General features: G+C 33.4%; 1 protein-coding gene across 21 annotated transcripts in view; it reads right to left on the bottom strand.

Moving 5' to 3' along the window:
* The window catches only part of SUPT20H (SPT20 homolog, SAGA complex component), a 38,680-nt gene that overhangs the window by 19,556 nt on the left and 795 nt on the right, over positions 1-18,329 (bottom strand). For 12 of the 21 annotated variants that reach the window (XM_045567375.1, XM_045567379.1, XM_045567384.1 and 9 more), the window contains 11 exons: positions 16,689-16,786; positions 14,102-14,137; positions 13,386-13,444; positions 13,032-13,098; positions 10,846-10,975; positions 9,732-9,835; positions 6,674-6,790; positions 6,509-6,562; positions 3,270-3,409; positions 1,187-1,343; positions 1,034-1,090 (listed from right to left, as the gene is read on the bottom strand). In XM_045567375.1, coding sequence (XP_045423331.1) covers positions 1,034-1,090; positions 1,187-1,343; positions 3,270-3,409; positions 6,509-6,562; positions 6,674-6,790; positions 9,732-9,835; positions 10,846-10,975; positions 13,032-13,098; positions 13,386-13,444; positions 14,102-14,137; positions 16,689-16,691 — 924 coding nt within the window. In that variant the 5' untranslated portion in view covers positions 16,692-16,786. The remainder of the gene's footprint in view (positions 1-1,033; positions 1,091-1,186; positions 1,344-3,269; positions 3,410-6,508; positions 6,563-6,673; positions 6,791-9,731; positions 9,836-10,845; positions 10,976-13,031; positions 13,099-13,385; positions 13,445-14,101; positions 14,138-16,688; positions 16,787-18,329) is intronic. The other 9 variants (XM_045567370.1, XM_045567378.1, XM_045567383.1 and 6 more) reach the window with 5 other exon arrangements.

Below are 18,329 nucleotides of genomic sequence, written 5' to 3'. Positions count from 1 at the left end.
ACAGGTCTTAAGTGAGGCTTGAAATCTGTTTAACTGATATGCTATGTGGTTCTTCTTACTAAGGTAGACTGAGAAATTTGTATTAGGGCCTTGCCACTCAAAGTGTGGTCTGTGGACTCCAGCACCATGTAACCTGGGAGATGTGAGAAATGTAGCATCTCAGGCCTCAGACCAGACTTGCAGATTGGGAATCTACAATTTCACAAGCTCTCCAGGTGATTTGTACACATGTTGAAGTTTGGGAAGTACTCTTTTAGAAATCCAGCCTGCCTTCCAAAGCTAAATTCTATCTTTCAGTATTTATACTAAACTTCTATTCTCAGGCTGTACTCCTTGAGAAGCAGCACATAAGCTATCAAAAGACCTTGAGTGGTATATACAGTCTAATCCTGATGTTTGTGGCTTTGTGCTCTGTGTAATTTTTTTTTTAAGTTATAGCTAGTAAGAATAGTGCATGTGCTAGCCTGGAAAAGGTACAAGAAACAACAAATCTATGAAAATAACTAAACAATTTTAAAGACTTGCATGAATAATAAATAAGAACATAGGATAAAGAAACAGGAAAATAAATTATACAACCTCTCATCAGAATATCCCTCTCCTGTCTTCAAACATTTATAGTTCATGCATACTATGGATCAGTAAAGAATACCACCAAGGTTCCTAATCTTGGTCACTTCTCCAATATTATTAATCTTTGAAATTAACCAGTTTGAGGAAAGAAGCATTATTAGGAAATTATGAGGAAATATTACACAAAGAAAAAAGGGGCATTTCATGCATATTATGTAATATATACCATATTATTTTTTTTTACTATTCCTGCTCTAAACACAGTAAGATATTAAAGGGCTATGTTCTTGCATAACTTAATGTGAAAGAAGAATATATGGCTTCCAAAAATGACAAATTGACTTTTTGAAAAAAGTCATTTTGTTTTTAAAAGACTTAAGTTTCTTTGATTTCTCAAGGTATGAACTACCTAATAGTAAAACTTAGGAACCTTATCTGAAAATTTCATGAACTGACTCACATCCACTTCGGAAGGTATGGCCAAATTACAGGGACTCCGTTTCCACATATCTACACACTGAAAAATTAAAAACAGTATAAATACACCAAAAATTCAAAATAAGGCAAGCTTTTTGGTGTAATAATAAGCTTTATTTAAAAAATATATACTTACATTTCCTGCTTTAGAAATTTTGAGGTCATAATGCTGACCTGCTTTTCTTTCCTTCCTTTTTTGTAAGAAATCAAGTAATCTCAGCTGAGGAGGAGGTGGACAATGAGACAGATCCTGCTGCCGATTCAGAGAGGACCTGGAATATCTCTTAAAACACCTGAAATATTAAGAAATTTGAACCAAACAAAGTGAATTAAAGACACTCGTATATGTGGATTTAAATTAGTACACACTGAATATGTAATTAAATCACAAATGTTTATAGAACACCACATGCCAAGCAATGTCCTAAACATACTGGTGAAATAAAAATGAACAAGTGAAACAAAATTCCCACCACCATGGAGCTGACAGTCCAGAGGCGGAAGAAACATTCAGAAGCAAACAGATATGATAATTTAAGATTTCAGAGAGCAATAAGTGGTAAGAGAACACAGCATGTCAGTAAGGCATAGGGAGGGCAACATTAGGGAAGAGAAGGGAGGGAAGGAAAGAACTCTGATGAAATCACACGTGAGCCCAAACAGGAATGCTAAGAAGAAACTAGCTATGGAAAGACTGGGGTGGGGGTTAGGGGAGACAACTTCTGGTATCCATCCAATATAGGCATGTAAGAGTCTGAAATTGCCATTCCATTTTAAGAAATAAAATGCTGAATAAACTGAAAAATTAACAATTCTTAGATCCATCAAAGGTATGGAGTCATAGAGCAAACCACTGCCTAGATCTGGAGAGACCACCAGGTGAATGTAGAGCATTGTGGCTTGCTGGAGCAGAAACTTGTAAGTACAAATGTCCTCAGGAACAAGTGCCAAGTAGGGGAACCTTAGGTATAACATGAATTGCTAAAGGCTCAGCATCGACAAGTCTGAGAGATTAAAAACTCCAAGGAGACCCAGACATTGGGAGCCCACACATTTTTGTGAGTTTTACCCCCAGGAGCTTGAAGAGGTTCTCACAATGGACACTGGAGAAAAATCCCCATGGGAGGCAGGGGTGGGTGTGTGTGTGTGTGTGTGGAAAGGAACCATATTGCAAGATCAGGGAATGAGTATTTGAAGCAGAGAGATTTTCAAAAGGTGCTGAGGCAGGAACAACTTTTAATGTGTTTAGATTGAATGAAAAACACTATGCTTTTAGAGGAATTTAAACAAGGGGTGGCAGGAAGTGATTTGAAGTTTTTAAAAGATTACTCATCTAGTGAATAGATAGGAGCAAAGGTGGAAGCAGGAAGACCAGTTATGAGTTTATTACAGAAGTTAAGATGAAGATGATAGTGGCTTGGTATAAGGTATTGATAACAAGAAGAGAGGAATGTGGACAGAGATAAAAGACGGCATTACACAACTGTGATGGATCCTAGATAGACTCTTTCATTATTTCCAAAGGTATATCTTTTCCTCTGAATATACTATTTATATAGCACATTATGAAATTTAGAAAAGGGGTAAGTTTTTCAAGTCTCTTGAAATTTGAAGAAGTTCAAAGTGGGCAACTCAAATAATTATTTAAAGAATACTTAATGATGAGCCAACTATAACTGCAGTCCAAACTAATAAGTATTCTTTTATTTTATTAGAGAAGAGATAGCTAAACATTTAAAGACAAATTACCACGTTATAAGAGACATTTAGTTATAAACTGACTTCTAAAACTGTGATATTTTCCCAAATCCCAAAATTAAATTATTAATACAAATTGTTTCCTTAGAAGTTAACACTCACTACTAAAATTAAAAATTAAAAAAATTAAACATTACTGAAAGTATTAAATAAATTATTCTCTCTGTTTATATTTGATCTCTTCTCAGCTTCTCTACTTTTTTGGTAAACAGACTATAAAACTTAGAGGAAGTCAGTTCTCTAAAAGATTGCAGAAAATGCATCACTTCAGTACAAAGCAGAGAACATTAAAAAATCGTAATATATAAAAAATATACAGGGCCATTAAAAATCCTATTTTCAAATTAAAAAACAATCAGAGCACTTAAACTCTGGAGGAAAAAAGATATTATAAACAGCAAAATTTAGAACTACTTGTCACAGGAATGTCTTTTGGTTAACCCTTCCACAAAGGCAATTACCGTTTCATTGGACGAGTGTTCATCTTTTGCTTGTTATAGAGTAGTCTGTTTGCAGTGCAAGTTACTGCTATAGAAGGATCAAGACACAGTGGTTCAGCTGTAGCTAGGATCAGCTGGCTCTCAAGCAAAAGTTTGTCTTCCTGAAATGTGTAAGAGCATATGTCAATACAAGATTTAAGATTTTCAAATATGTAATCATACATATCATTTAATCTAGAAATATTCTCTGGAATTCTGCTAAGGGCTACAGTAAAATATAATATTTCAAGTTCCAATGTTAGCACATAAATTTCAGAAACTTGACAGCATAAAGAAACTTCTAATGGAAATTCAATACAGGCATACCTCGTTTTATTGCACTTCGCAAATATTTCGCTTTTTTACAAATTGAAGGTTTGTGGCAACCCTGTGTTGACCAAAGACTACTGGAGCCATTTTTCAAACAGCACGTGCTCACTTCATGTCACCATGTCACATTTTGGTAATTCTTGCAATATTGTAAACATTTTCATTATTATTTTATCTGTTACGGTGATCAGTGATCTTTGATGTTGCTATTGTAATTATTTTGGAGCACCATGAACTATACCCATATAAAGGAGGTGAACTTAATCAGCAAATGTGTGTGTTCTGATAGCTCCACTGACTGGCCATTCCTTTGTCTCTCTCTCTCTCTCCTTGGGCCTCCCTATTCTCTGAGACACAACAATATTGAAAATAGGCCAATTAAAAACCCTACGATGGCCTTTCAGTGTTATAGTGAAAAAGTTACAGGTCTCTCACTTTAAAATGTTTAATCTAAGCGAGGAAGGCATGTCAAAAGCCAAGACAGGCCAAAAGTTAGGAATCTTAGGCCAAATAGCCAGACAAGTTGTAAATGCAAAGGAAAAATTCTTGAAGGAAATTAAAAAAAAAAGGATGATAAGAATGCGAAACAGCCTCACTGCTGATAGAGAAAGTTTTAGTGATCTGGATAAAAGATCAAACTAGCCACAATACTCCTTTAAGCCAAAGCCTAATCCAGAGCAAAACCCCAGCTCTCTTCAATTCTATGAAGGCTGAGAGAAATAAGAAAGCTGCAGAAGAAAAACTGGAAGCTAGCAGAGATTAGTTCATGAGGTTTAAGAAGAGAAGCTGCCTCTATAACATAAAAGTGCAAGGTGAAGCAGCAAGTACTGATGTAGAAATTGCAACAAGTTATATGGAAGATTTAGCTAACATAATTGATGAAGATGGCTACATTAAAGAACAGATTTTCAATGTAGATAAAATAGCCTTGTATTGGAAGAATATGCCATCTAGGACCTTCAGAGCCAGTCAATGTCTGGTTTAAAAGCTTCAAAGGAAAGCTGACTCTTGTTAGGGGCTAACGCAGCTGGTGACTTTAAGTCGAAGCCAATGCTCATCGACCATTCCAAAAATCCTAGGGCCCTTAAGAATTATGCTAAATCTACTCTAGAAATGGAACAAAGCCTGGATTATAGCACATCTGGTTACAGCATAGTTTACGGAATATTTTAGGCCCATTGTTGAGAACTACAGCTCATAAAAAGATTCCTTTCAAAATATTACTGCTCATTAACAATGACCTGGTCGCCCAAGAGATCTGATGGAAATGTACAAAGATTAATGTTGTTTTCATGCCTGCTAACACAACATCTATTCTGCAGCTCATGGATCAAAGAGTAATTTTGACTCTCAAGTCTTATTATTTAAAAAATACATTTTATATAGCTGCTATAGATAGTGGTTCTTCTGATGGATCTGGGCAAAGTAAACTAAACACCTTCTGGAAAGGATTTACCACTCTAGATGCCATTAAGAACATTTGTGATCCATGGGAGGAGGTCAAAATATCAATATTAACAGGAGTTTGGAAGAAGCTTATTCCAACCCTCATAGATAACTTTGAGGGGTTTAAGACTTTAGTGGAGTAAGTCACTGCAGGACTTATGATTAACAGCAGAAACAACAGCTAACATCACAGACACCTCAACCGGTTCAGCTTACACAATTCTGACTCAAAAATTCAAGTTGAGTAAACTTTCTGCTCAATGAGTGTCAAAGCCATTGTGTCCAGATCAGCTGCTGACAAGAGCAGAGCAATTTTAAACAAGTTGAGACGAAATTACTGAAGCATTTCTTTGAAGAACTGTAACAGGTATGAAACAGCTTTACTAGTATGATCCTAAAGATAGAGCACATCAAGGCAATGACTATCAAAAGGTGGAAGTGGTCCAGTCAAAGCAAAGCAGACTGGTCAAGAGTAAAGGCCACGGCAACAATTTTAGGGGATTCTCAAGGCATTTTTCTTGCTGACATTTTGGAGGGCCAAAGAATGATAACATCTGTTTATTATGAGAGTGTTTTAGAAAGTTAGCCAAAGCTTTAGCAGAAAAACTCCTGGGAAACCTTTACCAGAGAGTCCTTCTCCACCATGTCAATGCTTCAGCTCATTCTTCTCATCTAACAAGGGCAATTTTGTGAGTTTCAATGGGAAATTGGGTATCCACCTTACAATCCTGATTTTGTTCCTTCTGATTTCTGTTTCTTAAAAATATCTGTAAAGGGCACCCATTTTTCTTTAGTTTATAATGTAAAAGAGATTGCATCGATACGGTTAAATTCCCAGGACCCTCAGTTCTTTAGGGATGTACTAAATGGCTAGCATCATTGCTTACAAAAGTGTCTTGAACTGGATGTAGCTTATGTTGAGAAATAAAGTTTATATTTTTTATCTTTATATTTTAATTCTATTTTTCCATGAACTTTTTGAATTTCCCTCATTTACTGTTGAGCAAGAACTAGAGGGTCAACCAGCTATTCTCAGGGGTAAAAGAGTTCCCCTAGTTCTCAGGCAATCAGTATAAATGGCAAAGATAGACATGCTAGGCCTGCTTTAGAATTGTTAGATGATAGAAAATCAGTATCTATCTGTGGCCATGTTAAAAGCAAAATATTTTTCTTCTGTTGCAGGGATAAAGAACTAAATTGCACACTGAACACACTAAGTCAGCCTGACCCTGACATGGTCCTCAGCAACTTGAGGGATTACTGAATGTAAAAACAGACGCTTAACTTCTAAAAGTCATAAAGGAATTCCAGTTTTTTACAAAAGATGTCAAATTTTATTCATGAATAAAAAGATAAGCAGAAAACAGCTTTTGCTTAACTTAATAAGTTTTTTTTCGTCCTATATTTTGCCTGTTTGGTATCAAAAAAAAAAAAAAACAACTAACCTGGGTCCATTTATGGTTATCACTTGTTATTGAATGTACATCACAGATTAAAGTCTAGAAGAAATAAAAATTTAAAAACCCATTAATCTAAATACAAAAACATATAAAGACATTTAACAAATAAAACTTCACCTAAAATCTAAAATAATACCCAACACTCCTTACCTGCATTGTTGGACGTAAGAGAATGTGCCTGCTTTGGTAACCAGGAGATTTCATATTACTGGACTGCCTGTAATCACGTATTTCTGCTATGACACATCCACAATGAAAAATATTCACCTGTTTTGGGTAAAAATATTTATGTAACTTATTTTTTCAAAAGCCCAAATAAGTGGGCTTATATGAAATTTTTCACATTCTTTACACTCATGTACTATTTCTGGCTACTCATATACTCTTTAACAGATTTCCCTTTATACAGCGGATTTAACACTATATAAACTTTTTAAGAGGAACTATCTCATGTTCATCACTATGACTCAAGAAGCAGTTTAAAACTGTTAAAACAGTTTCTAATTATAGATTGGCTTTGGCATCTACAAAGTTAACAGATTGACATTTGGCATTTACATACTATTAATGCTACAGATCCTTGGAACTGCTGTTCTTCTGAAGCTCACTGGCTCACTGTTATACTTTGCTAACTTCGTCATTATTATAAAGTTTTTGTTGTTATAAACTGCCAATCGACCCTGCCAGAGTTTCAGCTTCTAGATATAACTTCTATATTTGCTCTGCTAAATTTCCAGAAATAAAATCCTAGCCTATTTTAATAAGAGGAAAACTAACTATAAAATTCAAATGAAAAATACTGTTTTCTAGTCTTTTCTACACTCAAATGTGAGACCCCTTATCACTGAGGTTTTGCTAATTATTGCCATATGGTCACTCATAGTATCACGTTTTTTACTTGTTCAGACCTTTCAGTGGGTACTGTGACCTCCATGTTACCAGTCATTCTTAGCCTCATTCTTTTAAATACATATTTTCCAAGCAACTACAATGCATGCTATGTGTTAGTCACTATCCAAGGAGCTGCACAGATGCAGCGGTGAGATAACACTCAGGGTAGGAAGACAGGCAACAGACATGTAAACGAAACAAGATAATTTTAGATAGTGATGAATGCCACATAGGAAATAAATAGGGAGGGGCTAATTTAGAGTGTATGCTCAGATAAAAACCTTTTTGAGGGAATGATGTTTCAGCTGAGATATGAATCACAAGAAAAGGCCAGACATCTGGGACAGATTGTTCCAGATAGAAGGAAGAGCAGATGAAAAGGCCTTACTGTAGGAATAAGCTTGGAGTGCTTTAGTATGGAAAGAAGGCAGGGGTGGCTGGAGTGTAGTAATTGAGGATGAGAATTAGGAGATAAAGACAAATAGGAAAGCAGGGGTTTTGTCCAGGAAGAGAGCACTGGAGAACTTTAAGCAGGGATATTTGCTTTTTTGTCTTGTAAACTTAATCTGGCTGTCTGTGGAGAACTGACTTCCGGCGTTCTGGAATAAAAGCAGGGAGTTCAGCAAGGTAACTATGGCAGGTCATGACCACAGAGCTGACATTTGCAATTTGCAGGCGGACTGAATGTGGAAGATGAAAGTAGGGTCATCTGTTAGACTGAAGAGACTGGTGATGGAACTCGTTTGGAGGTAAAAAAAAAAAGTTGTTTTTATCATATAAATTTGTTATATCGTAAGTAAGTAAGCTAGGTAGAATGGTGATGGGGAGACATGTAAGTAAGGGATTAAGTAATATTTTAAAAACTCATGAAACGGGTTGAGATCATTCAGGAAGAGAGTATTACCAAAGATGAAGACAGAACCTAAGATTGAGTCCTGAAACTCATACATATTTATGAATGGAACAGAAATGATAGCAAAGAAAACTGAAGGATTAGAGAAGGAAGAAGAAAACCTGGAATGTGATGTCTTAGAAGCCAAAAAAAGGGCATTTCAAGGGCGTAGTTATTTGCATTGAACTTTGCTAAGAGACAAATTAGGATGAGAACAGAAAAGCGACCAATGGATTTAGTGCCATGGAGATCACTGGTAACTTTGACAAAAGCAGTCTCTGTAAAATGATGTCATAATGCCAAATGAGGTGGGTAGAGGAAAGAATGGGACATGAAAAAAAAGGAGATGATAATTATAGACAACTCTGAGTAGCTCTGCTGTCAAGAGGAGCAGAATTATACAGCAGTAGCTGGAGAAGGATATGGGGTCAAGGGAGGATGTTTTTAAAAAGTTGGGAGATACAGCTTGAGTATCTCTTATCTGAAATGCTTGGAACCAAAAGTGTTTCGTATTTTGGAATATTTGCATTATATTACTTGGGTTAAGCATCCCTAATCCAAAAATCCAATACCCAAAATCCAAAATGTTCCCATAAGCATTTATGTGTCACGTGGCTACTCAAAAAGTTTTGATTTTAGAGCATGTGGGTTTAGAATTTTCAGATTTGGGATGCTCAACATATAGTACAGTATTCTTGCATTATGTACCTACTAACGAAGAAAAAATAAAAGAGAGGGAAGTTATAGTTTCAAGTCCTTGAAAAGGAAGGGGAAGATCCAGAAAACAAATGGAGGGGATAGATACTTCTGGAACACCATACTTCATCCATTTTAACAGGAAGACAGGCAGAAAGTGTGGAAAGATGCAGGGGTAATAGCTGACTGGTGTTAGGAAGAAACAGGAGTTCTCATTTGATTACTTCTTTTTCCTCAGTGAAGTATACAGTAAGACTGGGGTTAAGCCAAGGCAGTAGGAAGGAAAAAGACCAGGGAAAGAGAGTGATTACCTAGGCTAGCGATGAAGAGATGTGCAGATCTCTTCAGTTTCTGGTCCCCAGGTGAAAAACTTCACAAATATTCAAAGTAGTTTTTTTCATAATTTCTTGATTGTAACTACAGGGAGATTTCCAATTGAGCTACTTGCTACAGCAATTTTAGAAGAACTAAGTCTAGACGTCTCACTATAGCCTAAAGGTTAAATATACCACAATAAACCAATTTCCATAAAGCTATGTATAATGTCACATTTCATGATTTGAAACACTGTTGGAAACACTGATAAAGACTAAATATCATCTAGCACAAAATACCATATAGCCATTTATAAAAGATAAATATGTAAACACATATAAACATGACATATATGTATATATATCATATACACATAACAACTATAAGGACATTTTAAAGAGAAAAATTTTGTACCTGAGATTTTTCTAGGAGATCAACCAAAATAGGAGGTAATTCTTCTGCATCCAAGTATTCAAGCAATTCCCCTTCTTCATAAGGCAGTCGAATGGTCTCAGAATCTTAATTTTAAAACATAAAGTTTAAAAAAAGATAATATTAACTCAAAAGCTTAGTTGTATAATTTATATGACTCTTCATAAAAAATACATTAGAACCAAAAGGCTCTCCTAATGTTCTTTATCTAAGTCTTACAAATGAATCACATTATATATTGCTGAATGACTTAAATGTATAAAATTGTAAATAAGAGAGTGAAAAAAAGCCTAACATATTATAGAAAAACGTGGCATAACATCACAATCCAAGTCACACCGAGAAGCAAAATAATCAGAATATGATATAATAAAATTCCAGTATCAAAGTAACTGAAAGTTTGTTGAAGACTGATTAATCTAATCTGGAAATCAAAGTGATAATTTAGTATCTAATCTGAAAAATGGTCACTTTTAGAACAAAATTCTCTTGGTGTTAACACTTTACAATTAATTATCAACACAGGAAAAAGTTCTTAACTAGGTAAGTTCCTTATAGAATTCATATTATATCAAATTTTTAGCTGCCTCTTTAGTGAAATCTGAGCATATTTTAAGACTCTATTTTCATATTCACATTAATAGAAATACTTTTAATATACAAAAGTTACTCAAAAGGCAGTGAGTGTGCTTAATTTTGAAGATTTCAGACTCAGTATATTTAAAATACAGAAAGAAAAACATATCTTAAAACACTTTATATTATCTTAAAATATAAACAGCAATAGAATGAAAGGAAATTTTGACAATCATTTAAAAGTTATACCTTTCATAATTTAACTTCAAAGACATATCAGTTAGAATACTTTTCAAATGCATGTTCAGGAAGGGTAACTATATTAGACATAATTTCTAATATTCTAACAAAATATACCATAAAGAGGAAAATTTGGGATCAAAATCTGCTTTTACTGCCAAGTCATCTTTGATCCAAAGGACAAACAGTTTAACAAGTTAAAAAACTACTTTTAAAAAACAGAACATCCTGCCTGGCAGAGGTATTCTGTGACGGACGGCTGTACTTTGGAGGGTCTTACCTGATCCATTTTTCCCCCTGAGCATCAGAGAATATCCCTCATTTCCTGGGTATAGATTGACCACTAAACATGACAAATTCTCTTGCATAACAAGCTTCTCTAACAAGTTCACATTTCTTCTTAATTTCTGCTTTAAAAAGAGTCAGAGCTCATGAAAATAATCCAGTATAATCTTAACAAATAATGTTATGATTTAATAAAATCAGAACTGAATTAATGTTTTGGTGCTCCTTCTACATTATATTCCTGAATATATGGGAACATTCACAAAACTATAGCCACTATGTATGAGACAGCTATATGAAATTAATTTTAATCTACCATATTTTATGCAAATTAATTCATGCAAAAAAATTGGTGATTTATAAAATAAAAAATACTTAAAGTATGTACTTTTGAATACATAAAAAATTAAAATATTTAAACAAGCAAAATATAAAACCACTTAATGTAAATATATAAAACATAGATGTACATAACTAATTTCTATTAAGTATAAGCCTAATATAAATGAAAAATTTAGAGCATCCTTTGGTTGTATGGTAACAATTACACATTTATTTCTTAAATATTTTATAGCATAAATAAGACATAAATAAGTTCAATAGCTCTAAGCTGAAATGTTGAACTTGAAATATCTAATTGGTAGGAGGAAGTAAGGAATTAAGACAATTTTCTGCAAATTCAATTCAACAGCTCATTAGAAACCACTTTGTTTAAAAAAATCAATCAGCAAACGGACATACATCAAAATCCATGATTTTAAAAATGCCTGATTTAAAATAAAATCCACTTATAAATATAACAAATTCTTTCATCACATCTGATTTAGGAAAGATATCTGAGTCAACAGAGTATCTATTTTTGCAGGATCTCAAAAAAAATCTGTTTTGAATACTTATAAATACACATTAATATATATTAAACATATATCATACATACAGCCATACGTGCAGGGGAATTATAAATTCTTGATCTATCATCACCACAGAATTATAATAAGCAGTTTGAGAATGAAAAAAAAGGGCAAACAACTCTTAACCATATTGATGTTAAATTAAAAAAAAAAATAGTAAAGAGAGACTAAAAGAGTCTTTTTTAAAGGGCCAGGCAGTATTATTTTAGGCTTATGGGCCATATAGTCTGTGCTGCGACTATTCAACTCTGCCTTTGTACTTCACAACCAGCCATAGATAATATACAGACCAACATGTGTGAAGCATTCCAATAAAAATTCATTTACAAAAACATGCACTGGGCTAGATTTGGCTGCTGGACAGTGGCTTACCAACGCCAATAGAGAATCTTTATGTACGCATGTATCTCTCCTATCTTAATTCTGTTTCTGAGGTGATAGGTATGTACATTATATTGATTGTGGAGACAGTTTCACAGGGTGTATACTATAATTCATGTCAAAACTTAAAAAAAAATATTAAATGCGCAATTTTTGTATGTCAAGTATACTTCAATAAAATTTATGGGAAACATATTTTAAGATATATTTATAACAATTATTTTTTTCCTCGTGTAAAGATTTTAAAGGTTAGACACTATTGGAATTCCACTATTTTTTGCTTAAATGCTAAGATGGTGCTCATTTCTAACTTACAGACAGACAACAGAAGCTTATGAAGACCTCTAAGGCCCTTCTAATATGAGGGTTCAAAAGATACTAAGAAATCAATTTCTACTACATTTCTACTGCCCATACCTTTACACTAAATAAAAATGAATTAAGTTAAACTAGCTATGAATTCATTTTACGACCAAATTCACCTTTTATTACCACACTTGAATTTCCTACATGTCCTATAATTGCTTTGACTTTCCAGTGCAAATCACCATGAGCAAATAGCTTACTTTTCTCCTATCTTAAGTTTACAAATCACTTCTCAAGGGGAAGCAGAAGCAAAAGATAAATCTGTGACTTTGCTTATGACTTCCCAGTGAGATATTCTGTCATTCAGTAAACACTGTTCCTTCACTCCTACCTCAGCAGATGATCTGTTTGGCACCAGTTTAACCAGTGCTCTGGGTTAGCTGCAGAACTGACTAGAGTCTGGTTACAAAAAATGTTAGCTGACTCACAAAAACATAAATCATTAAATACTTAATATATAACTCCTCAAATTTCCCTCTTTTATATTTCAAAAGCCACAATACCATAAAAAATTTATATTTACCTTAACCTCAGGCTCTTTTTCACATTCTTCAATATATAAGTCATAAAGTTTTTGAAATACAGACTTTCTAAAAAAAAAAAAAATTTAATAAAACAATTATACAAAATAACGTTAATATAGTAATCATATGACATAAATGTTATTTTAGTTTTTTCCTACGTTTTTACAAATTTTCCCTAATTTCCCAAAAGTTGGGGTGGGATTGCATATGGTAGCTAACAGCAACTTAGAAATTCCTGATATATGCAAAGAACCTATAACATTTCTAGCTCAGTGCCTTGTAGGAATGCAATAAATGGTGATTATCATATGTCAATGAATTTAAGATGTCATCAATTAATTAAATAGTCATACCTTCCACTTGACAGGTATTTCCTTTTAGGAGGTCTCTGTCGGGCACTTTCAATGACATACTAAAAAAGAAAAGTTTATGAAAACAGCTTGCCTTCTGCTTTTCTGCATGAGCAACTGTATTGAGTATCTCTAAAACATATGTAAGGCTAAAAAGGCTATTCACTCAAGTCTCTGACTCATGTGAAATTATACCTTGTAGGAAAAACAACTTCTAAGTATATGTTACAAACAAGTGAAATTTAAACTGCACTAAAATTTAGCACAGTATTTCACTGCTATAAGCAAAATCATAAGTTTTACAACTGTGATTTCACAGGTCAGAAATATTCTCAATATGCTTTATGATTGTTCAGAATATGCTTAACATATGAAAAATTGTATATCTAACTCCAAAGACTCTAATTTTTTTTTTTTTAGCTATTTTCTCCTTTGAGTAATTAGAAAATTTGTCAAAACAGGAAAACATAATTTTAGAAATTCTATGTCCTTGTTCAAGTAATTTTGATTCTGTAGCATTATCATCCATGGCTTCCAAGTAACAGATGATCCAAATATCACCTGGTACTTTTACATATTTACAGCAAAATTATTCACATACTTGTCCTAAAAGAATATTAATATACTCCTTTGAAAATCACATACAAAAATCTCTTAAAACTGAGTTTTTGCCAATTAAAGACAATACTATTTCAATATGTAACTTAGTCACGCCTCACCTCTGCACGATCCAAAGCTAGTTCTAAAGCTTGTTGCTGTAAAAAGTAAATAGTGTATTTGGTAATATTAGTTATTTTCATAAAAATAATTTAATATACATTTAACATTTGTAATTAAGTGTTTAAATGTGTTTCATTTTCTAAAACAGGTCTAATGTATTTTGTTTTCTCTCCTCCACCCCCATTATATGATCAACATATGTAACAGAAAAAATACTGCAGTCTTGGGCACCTGAATAACAAACTAGGTAAGAAATGCTCACATGGTATCTCTGGTCAGTGCTTGTGAGAATGATATAGGGGAGAGCTAGATACGGTAGCTATCACCACTTTATAAACTTTAATTTCTTCAATCTTCTAAGAGCACCATTTAAGAAAATATACTGCCGCAAATATGCAATCAAAATGAAGCAAAGACTAAACTCTCCTAATCTGCTAGAAACTCTGAAAATTGGGAGTGGTTGTCATGGTCTCTAACATCAACACAGAAATTCATAATACATGAATGCAAAGAACTTTAATATAAAGTCTCTGCAGGAGTGCAATAAACCATGGCTATATCATTACCATGTTTCAATGAATTTAAGATGCCATCAATTATAAGCATGCATCATTATTTTAGGTAACCTTAAGAAAAAAATATGTCAATTATAATTGTAAGATATTGATTATAGACTCATCACCAACTTGGTAATACTAAATTAAAAGAAAATGCATCTTAGAATTGTTTAAACATAATATTACTACATGTAAGGTTTGAGATCTACTAGTAGATCCCTATCCTTCATTTATTTCTTAGATACCCTTATTTTAAGGCAAGAGGAAGAAATATGAAGAAGGTAAACTATGTCTCTCTCATTTATAAAGCTTTCTTTTCTAAAGACACATACGAATAAAAAGTATTAGGTTCTAAATAAAGCTAAACAAATACACCTCAAGTGATTTCTCTTTCTAGTTTTTTGTTTTGTGTGCCATCTAGAGTTATAGTATTTTTCATTCACAATGATAGTCATTTTAAAATTTCATTCAGGGGAACAGAAATTTAATTTTTTTTACAAGGACCGAAATTCTTCTGTTGTATTTTCCAGATTCTAATAATTCAACCTACAAAGTTGCATGTGGTAAATACTCCTAGTACCCACCAAAACCCAGGAGGGTAGGGGGAAGAACAAATATTGTCACCTTTTGTAAATCATGAGAAGTTTTATGTGATCCTGCCACCCCAGTTATAAGGATTAAAAATTTGTATGATTACCAAAATAACTGGTCTTTTTATTATTTTTTAATTTAATTTTCTTCCATTTTGCCTGCATTCAAGGAAAGCTGACCTTGTTAGACCGCAATCAAAAGCAACCCACCTTATCAAACATCTAAATGTTTGATGGAAGTGAAGTCTGAAATTTGCCATTATTTCAAAAGGTTCAGTTAAAATAAATCTCTATCAGTTTACTTTATTAAAAAATCTTAAAGGAACAGATTCCTAATGAAACTGGTTCCCAGAATACAAGATAAGATTCCTGAATATAACTCTTTTCAGCATGAAAACATAACTCTGGATATACACTTTTGAAAAACATGTAAGGTTCTTTTAAATTTTGGACATGAAACTTTAAAGTATGTTTATATGAAAATATTATAATAAACACAATCAAATATATACTCTTGCACAATTTTAAATAGTCATCCCAAGTAAATTTCTTCTTCTGAAATCAAAACTTTAAAAGGTCTACTGAGATATACCTGCATACATAAACACAAGCATCATTCATTCACTGCCTCCTTCAAATACTTAAGATGGAAATGATTAAGTAATATAAATGTAAAATATAAAGTGAGGCCAGAACCCCACTGTGTCAGTTCCACTTTTCTCTAATAGAACACAGGTAGATAGGCAAGATCCCAAGAGGAGAAGGAAGATATTTAAATGTTTTCTGAAGTTTGTGTCACAGAACTGGGGTTTATCTGAATAAATGAATAACATGGTGGTCAGTGTTCATTTATTCTCTGTCAAATGCATTTTCTTTAAAACATCTGAGTGTTTGTGCACCCTCACCATTGGCTTTCATTTTTTAATTGCAAAAGTCAAATGCTTACTCCTAAGTATGTTTAGTGACCATAAATCAATGAACGGAAATGTATCATTAGAAGGCTAGCATTGATGCTGCTTAAAACATGTTACACACAGTACGCAGGTTACATTTTAAAAAAATTTTTTAAAAAATCTAAATAAAGAGGAGCTTTAAAATATGAGAAACCTATGACTACACCCCTCAAAAAACTTATTTGTATTTATACTCATGCTCTTTGCCAATGATTTGGAATGTGGTAGACAAATATTTTTAATACTTCATAAATATAAGCACGTGGATTATCTGTGTAACTTGGATGTAATAATTATAAGATTGAATTGAGAGAAGAGTCACATATTTTATGGAGATTTTATACATGATTGCTAAGTAAATTTCCCATTAGTATAATTTGCACAGCTTTCAAGAAAATTTCTGTATATATAGTACAAATATTTTCATGATGATGAAGGAAGAGAACATTCTAAAACACAAATTTGAACTACTGAAGTGTGGCTTACCATTATGGCATAAAACAGAGAGTCCAAAAAGAAGAAAAAAATTATGTGTGCTGATGAAGTGAGGTGAAAACCATGTCCTTAGTATCGATCTTATAATACTGTAAAGGCAAAAACAAAAACCCAGTATTAACATAAGGCCATTAAGAGAAAGAAATGAAATGATGCATTTAGTAATTAATGAGGAAATTACTTTAGGCACATATATTTTTAACACAGTTTTTAATAATGTGTAACAATAAAATTCACATAACACTACCTGTCCACTCATTGCTGAAAAAAGGTTGTAACTAGGTGGGGCAAAATACAATTTGCAAATTAAAATCATTACTCACTTTCTTCAAAAATATTTAATGTCCCTGAAGAAAAAGAATAAATGCTTTTTAATCTCTTCTCTATCACCACTATTGCTGTTTTTAGTTTTCCTCTGTATCATTCAAATTAGCCTGCCCACTGGCCTTGATCACTATACAGTTCACTTCGCATAGATTTCATTCATTCCTGCTGACAAAAAAAATCCTCTACTGATATTCTCCCAAATTCCTCAGGCTACATTTTCCAAATGCAGCTCCAATCCCTCCAGCCCCTTCCCTCCTCAAGCAAACAAGATACTTACGAAGACCCTCACTCCAGTAACACAGGAGTTCTTATCCTGGCTGTGTGACAGAGTAATCTGAGAAACTTTAACTAGTGGAATGCCCATGCCCACCCCGCAGAGATTCTGATTAACTAGTAGGCAGCGGGGCACAGTGATTATCAGCATTTTGGGGGCTCCCCAGATGGGTCAAAGGTATACTGCCAGTGTTGAAGTCCACTGTTGTATCCTCTCTAGCACAGAGATGGTACATTAATATTTGCTCTGAGAGTGATGGTAAATAGTTTATTTTTAATCTATTTCTTTTACCTAACTCCATGTAACCACTGCCGTGTGTCTATACATCTGAGCTAAAGCATAACTTCTGATGATAGAAAATAAGATTTTCCATGTAAAACTGTTTTGTTTTTAGTGAAACTCAAAGCTTAGGTTTTTGCCAGTTCAGGTTAAAAAAAAAAAAAAAGAAAGAAAACTAAAACAAATGGGCTAAGCTCCTAATACATCATAGCTACCATACAAGTTCTATTAATAGTTATAATCATTTAAAAAATGAATAAGACATTAATCCTGCCCTGGAGAGTTCATAGGAGGCTTAAGTTGAATTTAAGATGAAAAATTTGACCACTGAATCTAAAGATCCACTACATACTTACAGACAAAATGTGATGATTTTTAGATTTCTTATCACTAAATTGGGGTGGGGGTTTATTAACTTTAAATTATTTAAGTACTGCAGACAAAAACTTAACTTTGTATACCTCCTACAAAACAAACACTCTGTACACAGAATTTACTATAACCTGTGAGGAAATCACTATAATCATTATGATCGATTCCATTTTACAGAATAAGACACTCAGAACGAGTGACTTTCCCAAGATCACAGACCTACACCTGAACTGAGAACTCCCTCAATATCTAATTTTACGTTCTAATATTATAACCTTCAGACCAAACCAGAACCCGGTTTTAGGTTTTTTAAAAACACTTAAAATAAGTACTTGATTCTGCTCAGACACTAATATAAATTTTCCTTAATTTTGATCTAA

Source organism: Lemur catta, chromosome 13, assembly GCF_020740605.2.
Source record: "Lemur catta isolate mLemCat1 chromosome 13, mLemCat1.pri, whole genome shotgun sequence".
NCBI classification, from domain to species: Eukaryota; Metazoa; Chordata; class Mammalia; order Primates; family Lemuridae; genus Lemur; species Lemur catta.
This window is presented reverse-complemented; position numbering and strand designations above follow the sequence as displayed.